The sequence below is a fragment of the Chiloscyllium plagiosum genome, unplaced genomic scaffold (genome assembly GCF_037043375.1).
Source record: "Chiloscyllium plagiosum isolate Xiang-an unplaced genomic scaffold, Cpla_swu_hap1 HiC_scaffold_31, whole genome shotgun sequence".
Taxonomy (NCBI): Eukaryota; Metazoa; Chordata; class Chondrichthyes; order Orectolobiformes; family Hemiscylliidae; genus Chiloscyllium; species Chiloscyllium plagiosum.
In genome coordinates this window covers 69,614,825-69,627,090 of record NW_028270169.1, presented here as the reverse complement: position 1 = coordinate 69,627,090, position 12,266 = coordinate 69,614,825, and the positions used below count along the sequence as shown (strand labels likewise).

General features: G+C 45.8%; 1 protein-coding gene across 1 annotated transcript; it reads right to left on the bottom strand.

Annotated features, from left to right (window-relative positions):
* Window positions 1-3,116: 3,116 nt before the first annotated feature.
* On the bottom strand, window positions 3,117-10,766 carry LOC148141984 (uncharacterized). The gene is made up of 4 exons (XM_087977070.1): window positions 10,568-10,766; window positions 9,706-9,839; window positions 6,776-6,866; window positions 3,117-3,500 (listed from the first exon to the last, which is right to left on the bottom strand). The coding sequence occupies exons 1-4, from the start codon at window positions 10,716-10,718 to the stop codon at window positions 3,490-3,492; spliced, it is 387 nt and encodes a 128-aa protein (XP_087833196.1). The 5' UTR covers window positions 10,719-10,766; the 3' UTR covers window positions 3,117-3,489.
* Between the last annotated feature and the right edge of the window lie 1,500 nt (window positions 10,767-12,266).

Sequence of the window (12,266 nt, the reverse complement as noted above, 5' to 3'; positions counted from 1 at the left end):
GCAATAGCTCCCTCTACAAATGGGTGAAATGAACAATCCAAATGATACCCTTCCATTTCCTACACCAAAGCAGTGACTACTCTTCAAGCTGACAATCTGGGCCTCCAATGAATCTCTCTGTTCTAGGAATTCACTGAGTAAATATTAAAGAAATATCCATTATGAACCTGACAGACCACTTTTCAGGGATTCCCCCTGAGGGAGAATGTGTATATTGGGTATCTCCTGAATTGTCCCAACTGCTGGAAGTGTTTCTCCATCGAGACCCTCTGATTCAGAGTCCAGAAGTCGGGATGTGTGGAAGGACAGGACTGTGAGAGCTACTGTATACCACATCTGACTGTGTCAGTCACAAAAATAAATCTCTCGGTTTGAATCCTGTCATGGTCAGTGAGGATCAGTAATGGACGTCTGATTCCCTGTCTGGGAGAAAACCTTGCTATTTTGCAAGATCAACATTTTAAATTGAATATTCCCATGTATCAGAACTGCCTCCAGAGTCAGCGATGAACAATGGACCCTAATTTACACCCAGACATCAATGAGACTCAGAAAGAGTCCTTGCTGTTTCAATAGCGCAATCACAGTGCCACAGCCAAGCCAAGCAAATGAGGGGATTGTTTCTCCCAAAAAAACTTTAGCAACACAGACAGAACGATACCATTTAGCCCCAGGAGCCTGACTGCAGCTTAATAACATTCTTTGTTCTGATTAAAAGATTGTAGGCAGCACGGTGGCACAGTGGTTAGAACTGCTGCCTCACAACGCCAGAGACCCGGGTTCATTTCCCGCCTTAGGCGACTGACTGTGCAAACTCCACCCATTCTCCCTGTGTCTGCATGGGTTTCCTGTGGGTGCTTGGGTTTCTTTCCACAGTCACAAAGATGTGCAGGTTAGCTGAATTGGCCATGCTGAATTGGCCGTAGTGTTAGATGTAGGAGAATGGGTCTGGGTGGTTTGCGCTTCGACGGGTCGGTGTGGACTTGTTGGGCCGAAGGGCCTGTTTCCACACTGTAAGTAATCTAATCTAATCAAATGCAAAACATTAACTCTGCTTGTCTCTCTCTACATTAGCTGCCGGTCTGTTTCAAATTTCCAGCAGCCACAGCATTTGTGTTCATTTTAGTAACATCATCGTTAACTTTTCAGAACTCACCCAGTTTCTGCAACATCTTTTGATCCACTTAGTATTGCAAACATTGCAAATTATTCTCTGGAATGTAGTCAGTGATTCCATTCTTGAGGTGGAAATGATCACAGATTCCCAGGTGTTTGAGTGAAGTCATTTCTCCTTATCTCAGTCACTCAGGCTGCTCTCCAGTTCTGAGACTGTGACCCATCGTAGATTCCTATCAGCAGAGACAGCTGCCAACATCAATCCTGCCAATCTCTTTGGTCATAATATCCAATTCAATGAAAACACCTCTTATCACATGCAGTACAGGATATCTGAATCTCACCCACTTATTCAACAATCTCCAGAACCAGGAATAAGTTGGTGCCCCTCTGTTACAAACACTCTGATGGCAACATGTGCTTCCTTCAGTGAGGAAAACAAATTTGCACCAATCCGGGTCTATCTGTCTGACTGAGGTTCCAATAAGTGCATTGATGGAAATCACATTGGAAAACCAAATCCCTTTCCAGGTGTTTAAATCAATTCATGCAGAATTTACACAGGAAATCTGCATTATTGGGAGCATAATCTTATTAGTGACAGTCTGTTGCACACAGCAACATGATCCTCTCACAAACACACGCTATTGTTTTATGTTGAAATTGAAATATTAAGCTAAAAAGGTTATGTAAACAATCTACTGCTTGTCACTTTAATAAACGAACTTTCTGATAAGGTAATGCTCAAAGTGTTATAAAGTTGAAGGTGTGTACTCTATCTTTAAGAGGGAGAGAACACTCTTCTGAACTGTGTACTGTATATGACTAGCCAGCAAGCCAAAGTGTACTGGGAAAAGAAACAAATGTTACATTTGGCTGTGAAATATAGACCTATGTTGGTTGCTGTTTTGACAAAATTCAAATTTAACCTATCAGTTTAAATTATACCCCAAGATTCTAAAACCCAATTGAGTTTGAATTTATTCTTTTGCCAGCATCAAGCCAATGAGATGATCTGATGGGGGCGTATAAAATGTGGACATTTTAAAAATTGGTCAGAGAGTAACTGCTGTCTGGGAGAGTCAACATCTTGCTCACCAATAAATTAGGAAAGTCTCTCAATCAAAGGGTACCTTTTCATATGAAACATACTCGGAGTAAAAGAAGACAACGACGACCCAGGGAGATCCTCAGCCAGAAGCAGAAAGACACAAAATTCACGAGTCACTGTGTGGGTTCGATATTAAATTGATGTAATTTTAATAAGTGTCTTACTGAAATAACGTATAGTTATAGAGCTGGAGGCAGATAATATGCAGTGAAGAGAAAGGGAGAGCTTAGATTTATGAATAGTTGTTTAATATTCACTTTGAGTTAAAAATAGATTAATGCTATTTTCTTTAAATAGTGGAATGTGTGAGTTTTCTGTCACTCAGACTTTAACAGATTATGTGGGGAGGTGAACTTTTCTGGGTGTTTGGTTTAACTAACAGAGGGGGTCACCGTCATGTTGTAACAAAAGAAACACGACAAAGAACAGTACAGCACAGGAGCGAGCCCTTCAGCCCAGAATGTTGTGCTGAATGTGACACCAAATTAAACTCATCCTTTCTTCCTATCTTTGTTCCATATCCTTGCATATTCACATGCTCACCCAAAAACCCCTTAAACAACCCTCTCATTTCTGCCTCCTCCACCATCCCTGGCAACATGTTCCAAATTCCGACCACTCTCTGTGGAAAACATATTACCCCTCACATCTCCTTTGAGCTCTCCCCCTCTCACCTTAAATGCACATTCTCTAGTAAAGATATTTCAACTCTGGGTAAAACATTTTGACCAGCAACCTTGAGCATCTCATGGCGCTGCGCTGACTGTCCCTAATTAGGTCATTCTTTACTAAATGCACATAAATCCTATCTGTAAAAATTCTGTCCAAAGCTTCCCAACCACTGAGGCGAGACTCACCAGGCTATAACATCCTGGATTGTCCCTATTTCCCTTCTTGAAGAGAGGAACACCATAAGCTACTCACCAGTCCTCTGCGACCTTTCCGGTGGCAAGTGAGGACTCAAAAATCATGTTCAAGACCCCAAAAATCTCCTGTCTTGCCTTTCTCAATAACCTGGGGTAGCTACTGTCGGATCCTCGGGATTAATCCACTTTAATGCTGTTCAAGAAATCTAATGCTTCTTTCTCGACCTCAAAAATACCCGAGCACATTAGCATACTCCACACAAATCTCATTATCCCCAATATTCTTTTCCTGGGTGAATGCCGATGCAAAGTAATTATTTAGGATCTCGTCCACTTCCACTGACTTCAAGCACAAGTTCCTTCCTTTAGTCTTGACTGGCCCGACGTCTTTCCAAGTTATGTGGAAGCTGTGGAAAGAGTGCAGAGTAGATTTACTAGGATATTGCCTGGTATGAAAGGAAGGTCTTACAAGGAAAGGCTGAGGGAATGGAGGCTGTTTTAGTTGGAAAGAAGAAGGTCGAGAGGTGACTTAATTGCCTGCAACAGTAGTAGAATTGCCGACGCAAATGGCATTTAAATGGGCATTGGACATACATATGGGTAATATTGGAAGGTTGTAGGTTAGATAGGCATCAGATTATTTTCAAAGGTCGGTGCAACATTGAGGGCCAAAAGGCCTGTACTGCGCTGTAACGATCCATGTTCACATCCTCTTGTGGCTAATTATCTCCAGAACAATTTGGGATGCTCTTTAACCTTCCTTGCGAAGGGCATGCCCCTCCTTGCTCTGCTCATTCCCTGGTCAGGTTCCTTCCAGCTTTTGTTTTTTTACGTTCATCACATGCCATGCCCGATTCTAGCTTCCCAAACCTTGCATAGGCTTGTTTTTTCCCCTTTTGACTAAATTCCCAGCCTCCCTTGTTATCCAAGGGGCCTTACATTACCAGCCTTATCCCTCCTCCTTACTGGAACATGCTGGTCGTGAACTCCAATCAGCAAGCCTTTAACTAACTCCCACGTGCCCAATATGGCATTGTCTGATGACAGCTCCTCCCAATTAACACTCCCCAGATCCTGCCTAATACTGACATCATTTGCAATCCCACAATTTAGAAACATCCCATTTATTCGTAGCTGCCTTAAAAAAAACTTACGTTGTGATCACTGTTTCCAAAATGGTCTCCCACTGAAAGGTCAGTCACCTGGCCAGGCTCATTCAGCAATATAAGGTCCACTATGGCCCCTACCCCTCCTTTACACTACTATTTCAAGAAACCCTCTTGGATACACTTAATAAACTCTGCACCGTCTCAGCCTCTTGCTCTAAAGTAGTGCCAGCAAATGGTGGGGAAGTTAAAGACACTTTGAGAACTCTGTTGTTATTGCCTCTGCCGAGATATTCTGCCAAGATATTTGTACCTCGAGGTATTGTTGGCAGATTGAGGGTCCTATAGCATAATCCCATTAACTGCATCCTTCTTATCCACGTTGCCTCAGTGGGCGAGCCCCTCCAATATGTCCTGAGTGCAGACATAACATTCACCCGATTGGTAATGCGACTCCTCCACCTCTTTTACCCTCCTCTCCATCTCATCTGAAACAATGAAACCCTGGAATATTGAGCAGCCAGTCCTATCCTTCTCCAAACCAAATCTCTGGAATGGCCACAATATCGGATCTGTGCTCATCTACCTTAACTATGTTGCGCCTTGTGTTGAAATTAACACAATCAGCCCATTCGTACAATGGTGTTCATTTCTCTGTATTTCCTTTCTGATTGACTCGTATACATCTTCCGACCTTCCTTACCCCTCATGTGCTGCCCTGCTGCTGTGATTCCCAGGACCTTGCCATTCTAGGTTAAACCCTTCCCTTGTAGCAGGAACAAGCCTCCCAGTGAGGATATCAGTTCCCCTCTAGTTCAGGTCCCAATTATTCAAGATCCTGAAACTCTTCCCCCTATACCAGCTCTTCAGCCATGCATTCATCTCTGCTATCTTTCAATTCCTTGTCTCACAAGCACATAGGACTGGTGGTAACGCAATGATTACGAGCCTCAAGGTTCTGCTTTTCAGTCGTTCCCTACTTCCTGTGCTTACTCCTCAGGATCTCATCCCTCTTTCTACTCGTGTCGTTGGTAGCAAAGACCTCTGGCCTCCCATTCTCCCAATTCAGAATTTCAAGCAAATGCTCAGAGATGTCCTTGACCCAGGCACCAGGGATACAACAGTCTCAGACGCAGCCACAGTAACACCTGTCTATGCCCCCAACTAGTGCTTCTCCTCCCATTTTCGCTCCCTTGGATTTTGCCCGACCTTGGTCTACAGCACAGTCAGTTATAGAGTCATAGAGTCCCACAGCACAGAGAGAGGCCCTAAGGGCCAGACTGATCCCTGGCAACCATAATGTCCATCTATGGTCACCCCATTTCCCTGCCCATGCCCCATCTCCTTCTAATCCTTTCCTATCCATGTATTTGTCCAAATGCCTTTTAAATGTTGTTAATGTACCTGCCTCAGCCACTTCCACTGACAGCTCATTCCGTATGAGAATCAGCATCTGTGTAAAAAAGTTGCTGCTAACGTTCCCTTTTATTCTTTCCCCTCTAACGTTAAACTGATGCCCTCTAGTCCTCAATTCTTCAACCCTGGGAAAAAGACTGAATGCATTCACCCTATCCATGCCTCTCATGATCATATACATTTCTATAAGATCTCCCTTATGTCTGCTGTCCTCTGAAGAAAAATGTCCCAGCTTGTCCAACCTCTTCCGATAACTCAGGCCATTGAGTTGTGGTGCTATAGACCTGGCTACCGCTGTGCTACTCCCCTGAGAAGCTATCCCCAACAATACACCAGCTCTCTCTCCTTAAACATCCCGCATCCAACCCCATCTTTGTCCCCTGTACGATCCTCAGTTTCCTGCTCTTGCTCCAACCCAACCACGCGGACACCCATCTACCTGATGGAACCTGGATGCTTGGACAGGACAAGATCATGGGTGTTTTTAAACGCAATGAATGGAATTCTGAAATTATATTTGGACTGAATGTAATGTAGAGCAGCGTGAAATGGAGGTGGATGACTTACGTGACTTGCTGTAAGGATACTGACAGTAGAATCTGAGGTGATCGTGAGTATATGGAGGTAGAATGTGGGAAACGAGCTGGGACTGTATTGGAGTAGTCATGGTGAGAGAGAACAAATGCTGGATGGAGGGTTTCAGCAGCTGACGGCCTGACACTGAGGTGAACCGTCGGAAACTGTGCAAGTGGCCACCATCTAATAGGACAGAGAAACTGATCCATCGGCCTGAAACTGACTGACCACGTGGCTGTCAATGAATCTAATACAAGTGAATGGAAACATTGCTCAGAGTCTGTTTCTGTAACATTCAACACAACCAGGAAATGGAAAGTGAATAATGAGCTGAAAACAAGGCCACTGCTCTGTTAGAGTCAAAATCATTCAATGTTCAGTCACTGAATATTCTCACCTGCAGAAAGGAATCTCCCAGAATCACAGCAGAAGGAGAAAACAAACTTGGCAGAGACAGAATGAAGCCACCGCCTGCATCACAACAGCTCAGAACAAAGAGGCTGAATTCTCAACCAACTGACAAGCAATACAGATACTTTCAGAGTTACAGATAGAGTTCAGAATTATTCAGGAAACAGACTTACCAGATACATTGGTAGGTGGTGTGTGCCAGAAATCCATGAAATAGCTTTGTGATGTGCCGTTTTTTCGTTGAGAAATGATTCTTTGTTTTCGCTAAGAAGAGCAGATGCATAGTTCACTGATTATTAGATTTACAGACAAAGGAAACCTGATCAAGGACTCACAGGTCAATTACACTGTTAGTGACAGTCCATCGCACACAACAACAGCCTGTTACACAGAGAACAGAACAGCTTCTAGTTTAACAGAGACACTCTCACAATGAACATCTGCTGCTTTAATAAAAATGTTACCTTTTTGAAGAAAAGGAACATATCACCAATACAGCGAAACTTTTAAACTGCCCGATGTAACTGCAGAGTTTTTAACCAATTCAGTGATCATTGTTTCTATGTATTTTGAAGCTATTTTGAGCAGGGTATGTATCGTGGGTTGGTGTGGACTTGCTGGACTAAGGGCCTGTTTCCACACTGGAGGGATACTATTCAATACAATTGTCAACCTGTCCCACAGCAGGATGGGTAAGGCTCGAGGGGAGTCTCTACCGGGCAGGGGTTGTGTCCCACAGCAGGATGGGTAAGGCCAGAGGGGAGTCTGTACCAGGCAGGGGTTGTGTCCCACAGCAGGATGGGTAAGGCCAGAGGGGAGTCTGTACCAGGCAGGGGTTGTGTCCCACAGCAGGATGGGTAAGGCCAGAGGGGACTCTGTAACGGGCAGGGGTTGTGTCCCACAGCAGGATGGGGAAGGCCCGGGGGGAGTCTGTACTCGGAGGGGTTGTGTCCCACAGCAGGATGGGGAAGGCCCGGGGGGAGTCTGAACCGTGAGGGTCTGTGTCCCACAGCAGGATGGGGAAGGCCCGAGGGGAGTCTGTACCTCAGAGGGGTTGTGTCCCACAGCAGAATGGGTAAGGCCGGAGGGGAGTCTGTACCTCGGAGGGGCTGTGTCCCACAGCAGGATGGGGAAGGCCCGAGGGGTGTCTGTACCGGGAAATGGTCTTGTCCCACACTTCGATGGGCAAGGCCTTGGACAAGTCTGGACCCGGGATGGATAATGTCTGAGGGAAATCTGTACAGGGGAGGCATTGTGTCCCACGTTAGGGTGGGTGAGGCCGGACAGGAATCTGTACAGGGGAGAGTGTGTCCCACAGCATGATGGGTAAGGCCCAAGGGGAGTCTGTACTGGGGACGGGTTGTGTCCCACAGCAGCATAGGTTAGGCCCCAGGGGAGACTGCTCCAGGGAGGGGTTGTGTCCCACAGCAGGATGGTTAAGGACAGTCAATAGTCTATAACGGGGAGGGGTTGTGTCCCACAGCAGGATGGTTAAGGACAGTCAATAGTCTATAACGGGGAGGGGTTGTGTCCCACGGTAGGAAGGGTGAGGCCCGAGGGTACTCTGTACCAGGGAGAGTATGCGACCCAAAGTAGGACAGGTAAGGCTCAAGGGTAGACTATACTGGGGAGGGGTTCGGTCCCACAGCAAGATGGGTAAGGTCTGAGGACAGTCTGTACTGGGGATGGAATGTGTTGTACAGCAGAATGGGTAAGGCCAGAGGGAAAACTGTACCCAAGTGGGATTGTGTCCAACAGCAGGGTGGGCAAGGCTCAAGATTAAACTTTATCAGGGAGGAGTTCAGTCCCACAGCAGGATGGGTAAAGCCTAAGGGGAGTCTGTATCAGGGAGGTGTTGTGTCCCACAGCAGAATGGGTAAGGCCTGAGGGCCATCTGTACCGGTGAGGGATTGTGTCCCACTTCAGGATGGTTAAGGCCTAAAGGGCAGTCTGCACCGGGATGGGCAGTCTGCACCCACAGCAGGATGGGTAATTAGATTAGATTACATTAGATTATATTACAGTGTGGAAACAGGCCCTTCGGCCCAACAAGTCCACACTGACCCGCCGAAGTGCAACCCACCCATACCCCTACATTTACCCTTACCTAACACTACGGGCAATTTAACATGGCCAATTCACCTGACCTGCACATCTTTGGACTGTGGGAGGAAACCCACGCAGAAACGGGGAGAACATGCAAACTCCACACAGTCAGTCGCCTGAGGCAGGAATTGAACACGGGTCTCTGGCGCTGTGAGGCAGCAGTGCTAACCACTGTGCCACCCACAAATGTACCGGGGAGGGTTTGTGTCCCACAGCAGAATGGGTAAGGCCTGAGGAGTGACCGAGAGCAAAGATTTACTTACAGAGCTGAGGGGCAACATTTTCCACAGAGGACGGTTCATATACAGAATGGACTGCCAATGGCACATGGGAGAAACAAGAACAATTACAACATGGAAAGACATTTGGGCAGGAACATGGAGTGGAGAAGGTTTGAAGGGCCATGGGCCAAACGCAGGGAAATGCAACTCATTCAGTTCAGGAAACCTGGCCAGCATTGGTGACTTCGGCCTGAGTGTCATGCAGCACAGGAACAGGCCTTGGGTTATTGGGGGAGTGGACTCTCGTGACAAGGCATGTTGTCGAGACTGAAGTAAGTTAGAAAGATATGGCTGGTCGTCTGGACTGGAGCAGGTTCAAACGTATGAAGTGATTGGTGAGAGGGGAGGAAAGTACCGAGATAGGAACTGTTTTTGGCATTAGAATGATTGAAGACACTGATCCACAAGACAAGCCATAGATTCTGTGTGGGAGAGGGAACACAGAATGGAACATTCCCAGACAGCGTTCCCACCCTCTCCTGGAAGGCCTGATTTCTCCTCTTTTGTACTGATGCTCACTAAGACAGCACAGGCTTAGATTGATAACTGTGACACTCCCGATGTTGTCTTAGTACAACAAAACTTGCAGTAAAGGCAGTGACCGAACCTGGGGTGTGTCTGTATTGTGCTCCCCCTCCAGCACTATAGCTATGTCATGTACCTTTAGCTGATGTTTGGAGCCCTCTCATTGCTCTCTGCACTATGAGTGATCTTACCTCACTGCAGGATTTATTGAAGGCTCCAGATCTCCCTGCCCTGTGTCTCTCTGGCTGACAAACCATCTTCAATGAGGGGTGGATGAGACACCCAGCAGCTGGGAAGTCTATTAGGTCATGACCTTCCTGAGTACCTACAGACAGATAAACAGAATGGGAAATTAGACTGATGCAGTGAGGACTACTCATATCAAATGGCACTGAATCCGACAGAAATCTGGAACATCCCAGTCTCCATCGTCTATCTGGAGTGAGAATTCTGTTTGTTCAGGATCTGGAGTAGCTGCAAAAGCGAGGGATACTGACAGAGGCAACAATTAGACCCACACAGTGAGGGATATCACATGGAGAGTTACTAAGTAATATCACCAGAGTGCAAGATCAAACAATTGTGCAGGAAGAAAGGGTTTAATTCATGTTGCACTGGGACGCTCAACCTATGAGCAGGCGAAGTGATAGCCTAGTGACATTATGTGAGACAATTTATCCAGAAACTCAGCAAGTGTGCTCTGGACACAGGTTCAAATCCCACCATTGCAAATGATTGAATGTGAATTAAATGCTTCAAAAAAGATGTAACTAAAAACCTGTGAGTGAGTATTAAACAATCGCTGATGTTAAGAAAAATCCACCAGGTGCATTCATGTCTTTAGTGAAGTAATCGAAGGTGGGTCTTTCCTCCAATTGTCCTCGACCCCAATAGCCCCGCCCACCTGCACATTGACCTTCTCAAGATGGCGGCTCTGAGGCCCGCACTCCCTCTTCCCTCAAACAAATGGCGGCCGTCACCCTGGGCCGCTTTCCCGACAGAGACCACCACCTCCTTATCAGGGCCTGGAGAGTCTTTTTCGGGTTTTTTCACCTATATCCGCGTCTTGTGAATTCTCTCCGCTCCTTTCTCCCAGTGAGTCTCCCACACGCCACTCTCTGAAGCCGAGCGTAGCCGCACCCGGAGAAAGCTGCTCCAAGTCTCGCCGTGTCCTGGTTAATGTGACACTGCGCATGCCCTTCATAGAAACCAAACTGCGCGTGCGTCGGAGGTTATCAGTGAGTTTATAGAGAATATTCATAACTGCATAGAATCACGGGAGAAATATTAGACATTAGCAATTGCTCTGTCGAGTTACAGTCATTGAGATGGTTCATATCCAAATAGATTTTTTCATCCAACTTAATCATACCGGCCAGGTATGTAAATTTCCAATCATTCTGGGAATTTGAAAATAAGTTTGTTACTCGAGTTGTGTAAATCGATTAGAAATATGTACATTGTCAGATTTACATCTTAACTATGTTGTCAGATTTACATCTTAACGATTTCTTTAAAACCTCACATTGTTTTATGAGAGGGGATAATACTCCACTATGTCGTGAGAATGATCAATCCTGCAAAACAGTTTACTTTCTGACCAATGCTGAAGCGTTCACTCCCGAGAATGCATTGGTCCCGCTCCTCACTCACTCTGTTTGGAGGACCGGACGCTGCTCTGTCCTCCAGTTCCGCCCCTTCCTCCCAATTGCAGTGTTGATTGTGGCGCGACTCAGCAGCTAAGCAACAGAAACATTAAGGGACAAGGGAATAAGAGAGAATCTGGATAAAGTAGACTGGAAACAAAAATTTTATGGTGGGAAGTTGATGAGCAGTGGAAGAGTTTCAAAGACATTTTACAAAGGTCTATTCCAGTGAAATGGAAGGACTGTATGAAAAGGCATACTCAGCAATGGGTATCTGAGGAAAGTGATCAAATTAGACCATAAGACATAGGAGTGGAAGTAAGGCCATTCGGCCCATCAAGTCAACTCCGCCATTTAATTATGGCTGATGGGCATTTCAACTTCTCTTACCCACATTCTCCCCGTAGCTCTTAATTCCTTGTGACATCAAGAATTTATCAATCTCTGCCTTGAAGACATTTAGCATCCCAGCCTCCACTGCACTCCATGGCAATGAATTCCACAGGCCCCACGCTCTGGCTGAAGAAATGTTTCCGCATTTCTGTTCTGAATTTATCCCCTCTAATTCTAAGGCAGTGCCCACCGGTCCTAGTCTCCTCACCTAACGGAAACAATTTCTGAGTGTCCACCCTTTCCAAGCCATGTATTATCTTGTAAGTTTCTATTAGATCTCCCTTAACCTTCTAAACTCCAATGAATACAATCCCAGGATCCTCAGCTATTCCTCATATGTTAGACCTACCATTCCAGGGATCATCCGTGTGAATCTCCGCTGGACACACTCTAGTGCCAGTATGCCCTTCCTGAGGTGTGGGGATCAAAACTGGACACAGTACTCCAAATGGGTCCTAACCAGAGCTTTTTAAAGTCCCAGTAGCACATCGCTGTTTTTATATTCCAACCCTCTTGAGATAAATGACAACATCGCATTCGCTTTCTTAATCACGGATTCAACCTGCACGTTTACCTTGAGAGAATCCTCGACTAGCACTCCCAGATCCCTTTGTACTTTGGCTTTATGAATTTTCTCACCGTTTAGAAAGCAGTCCATGTTTGTATTCATTTTTCCAAAGTGCAAGACCTCGCATTTGCTCACGTTGAATTCC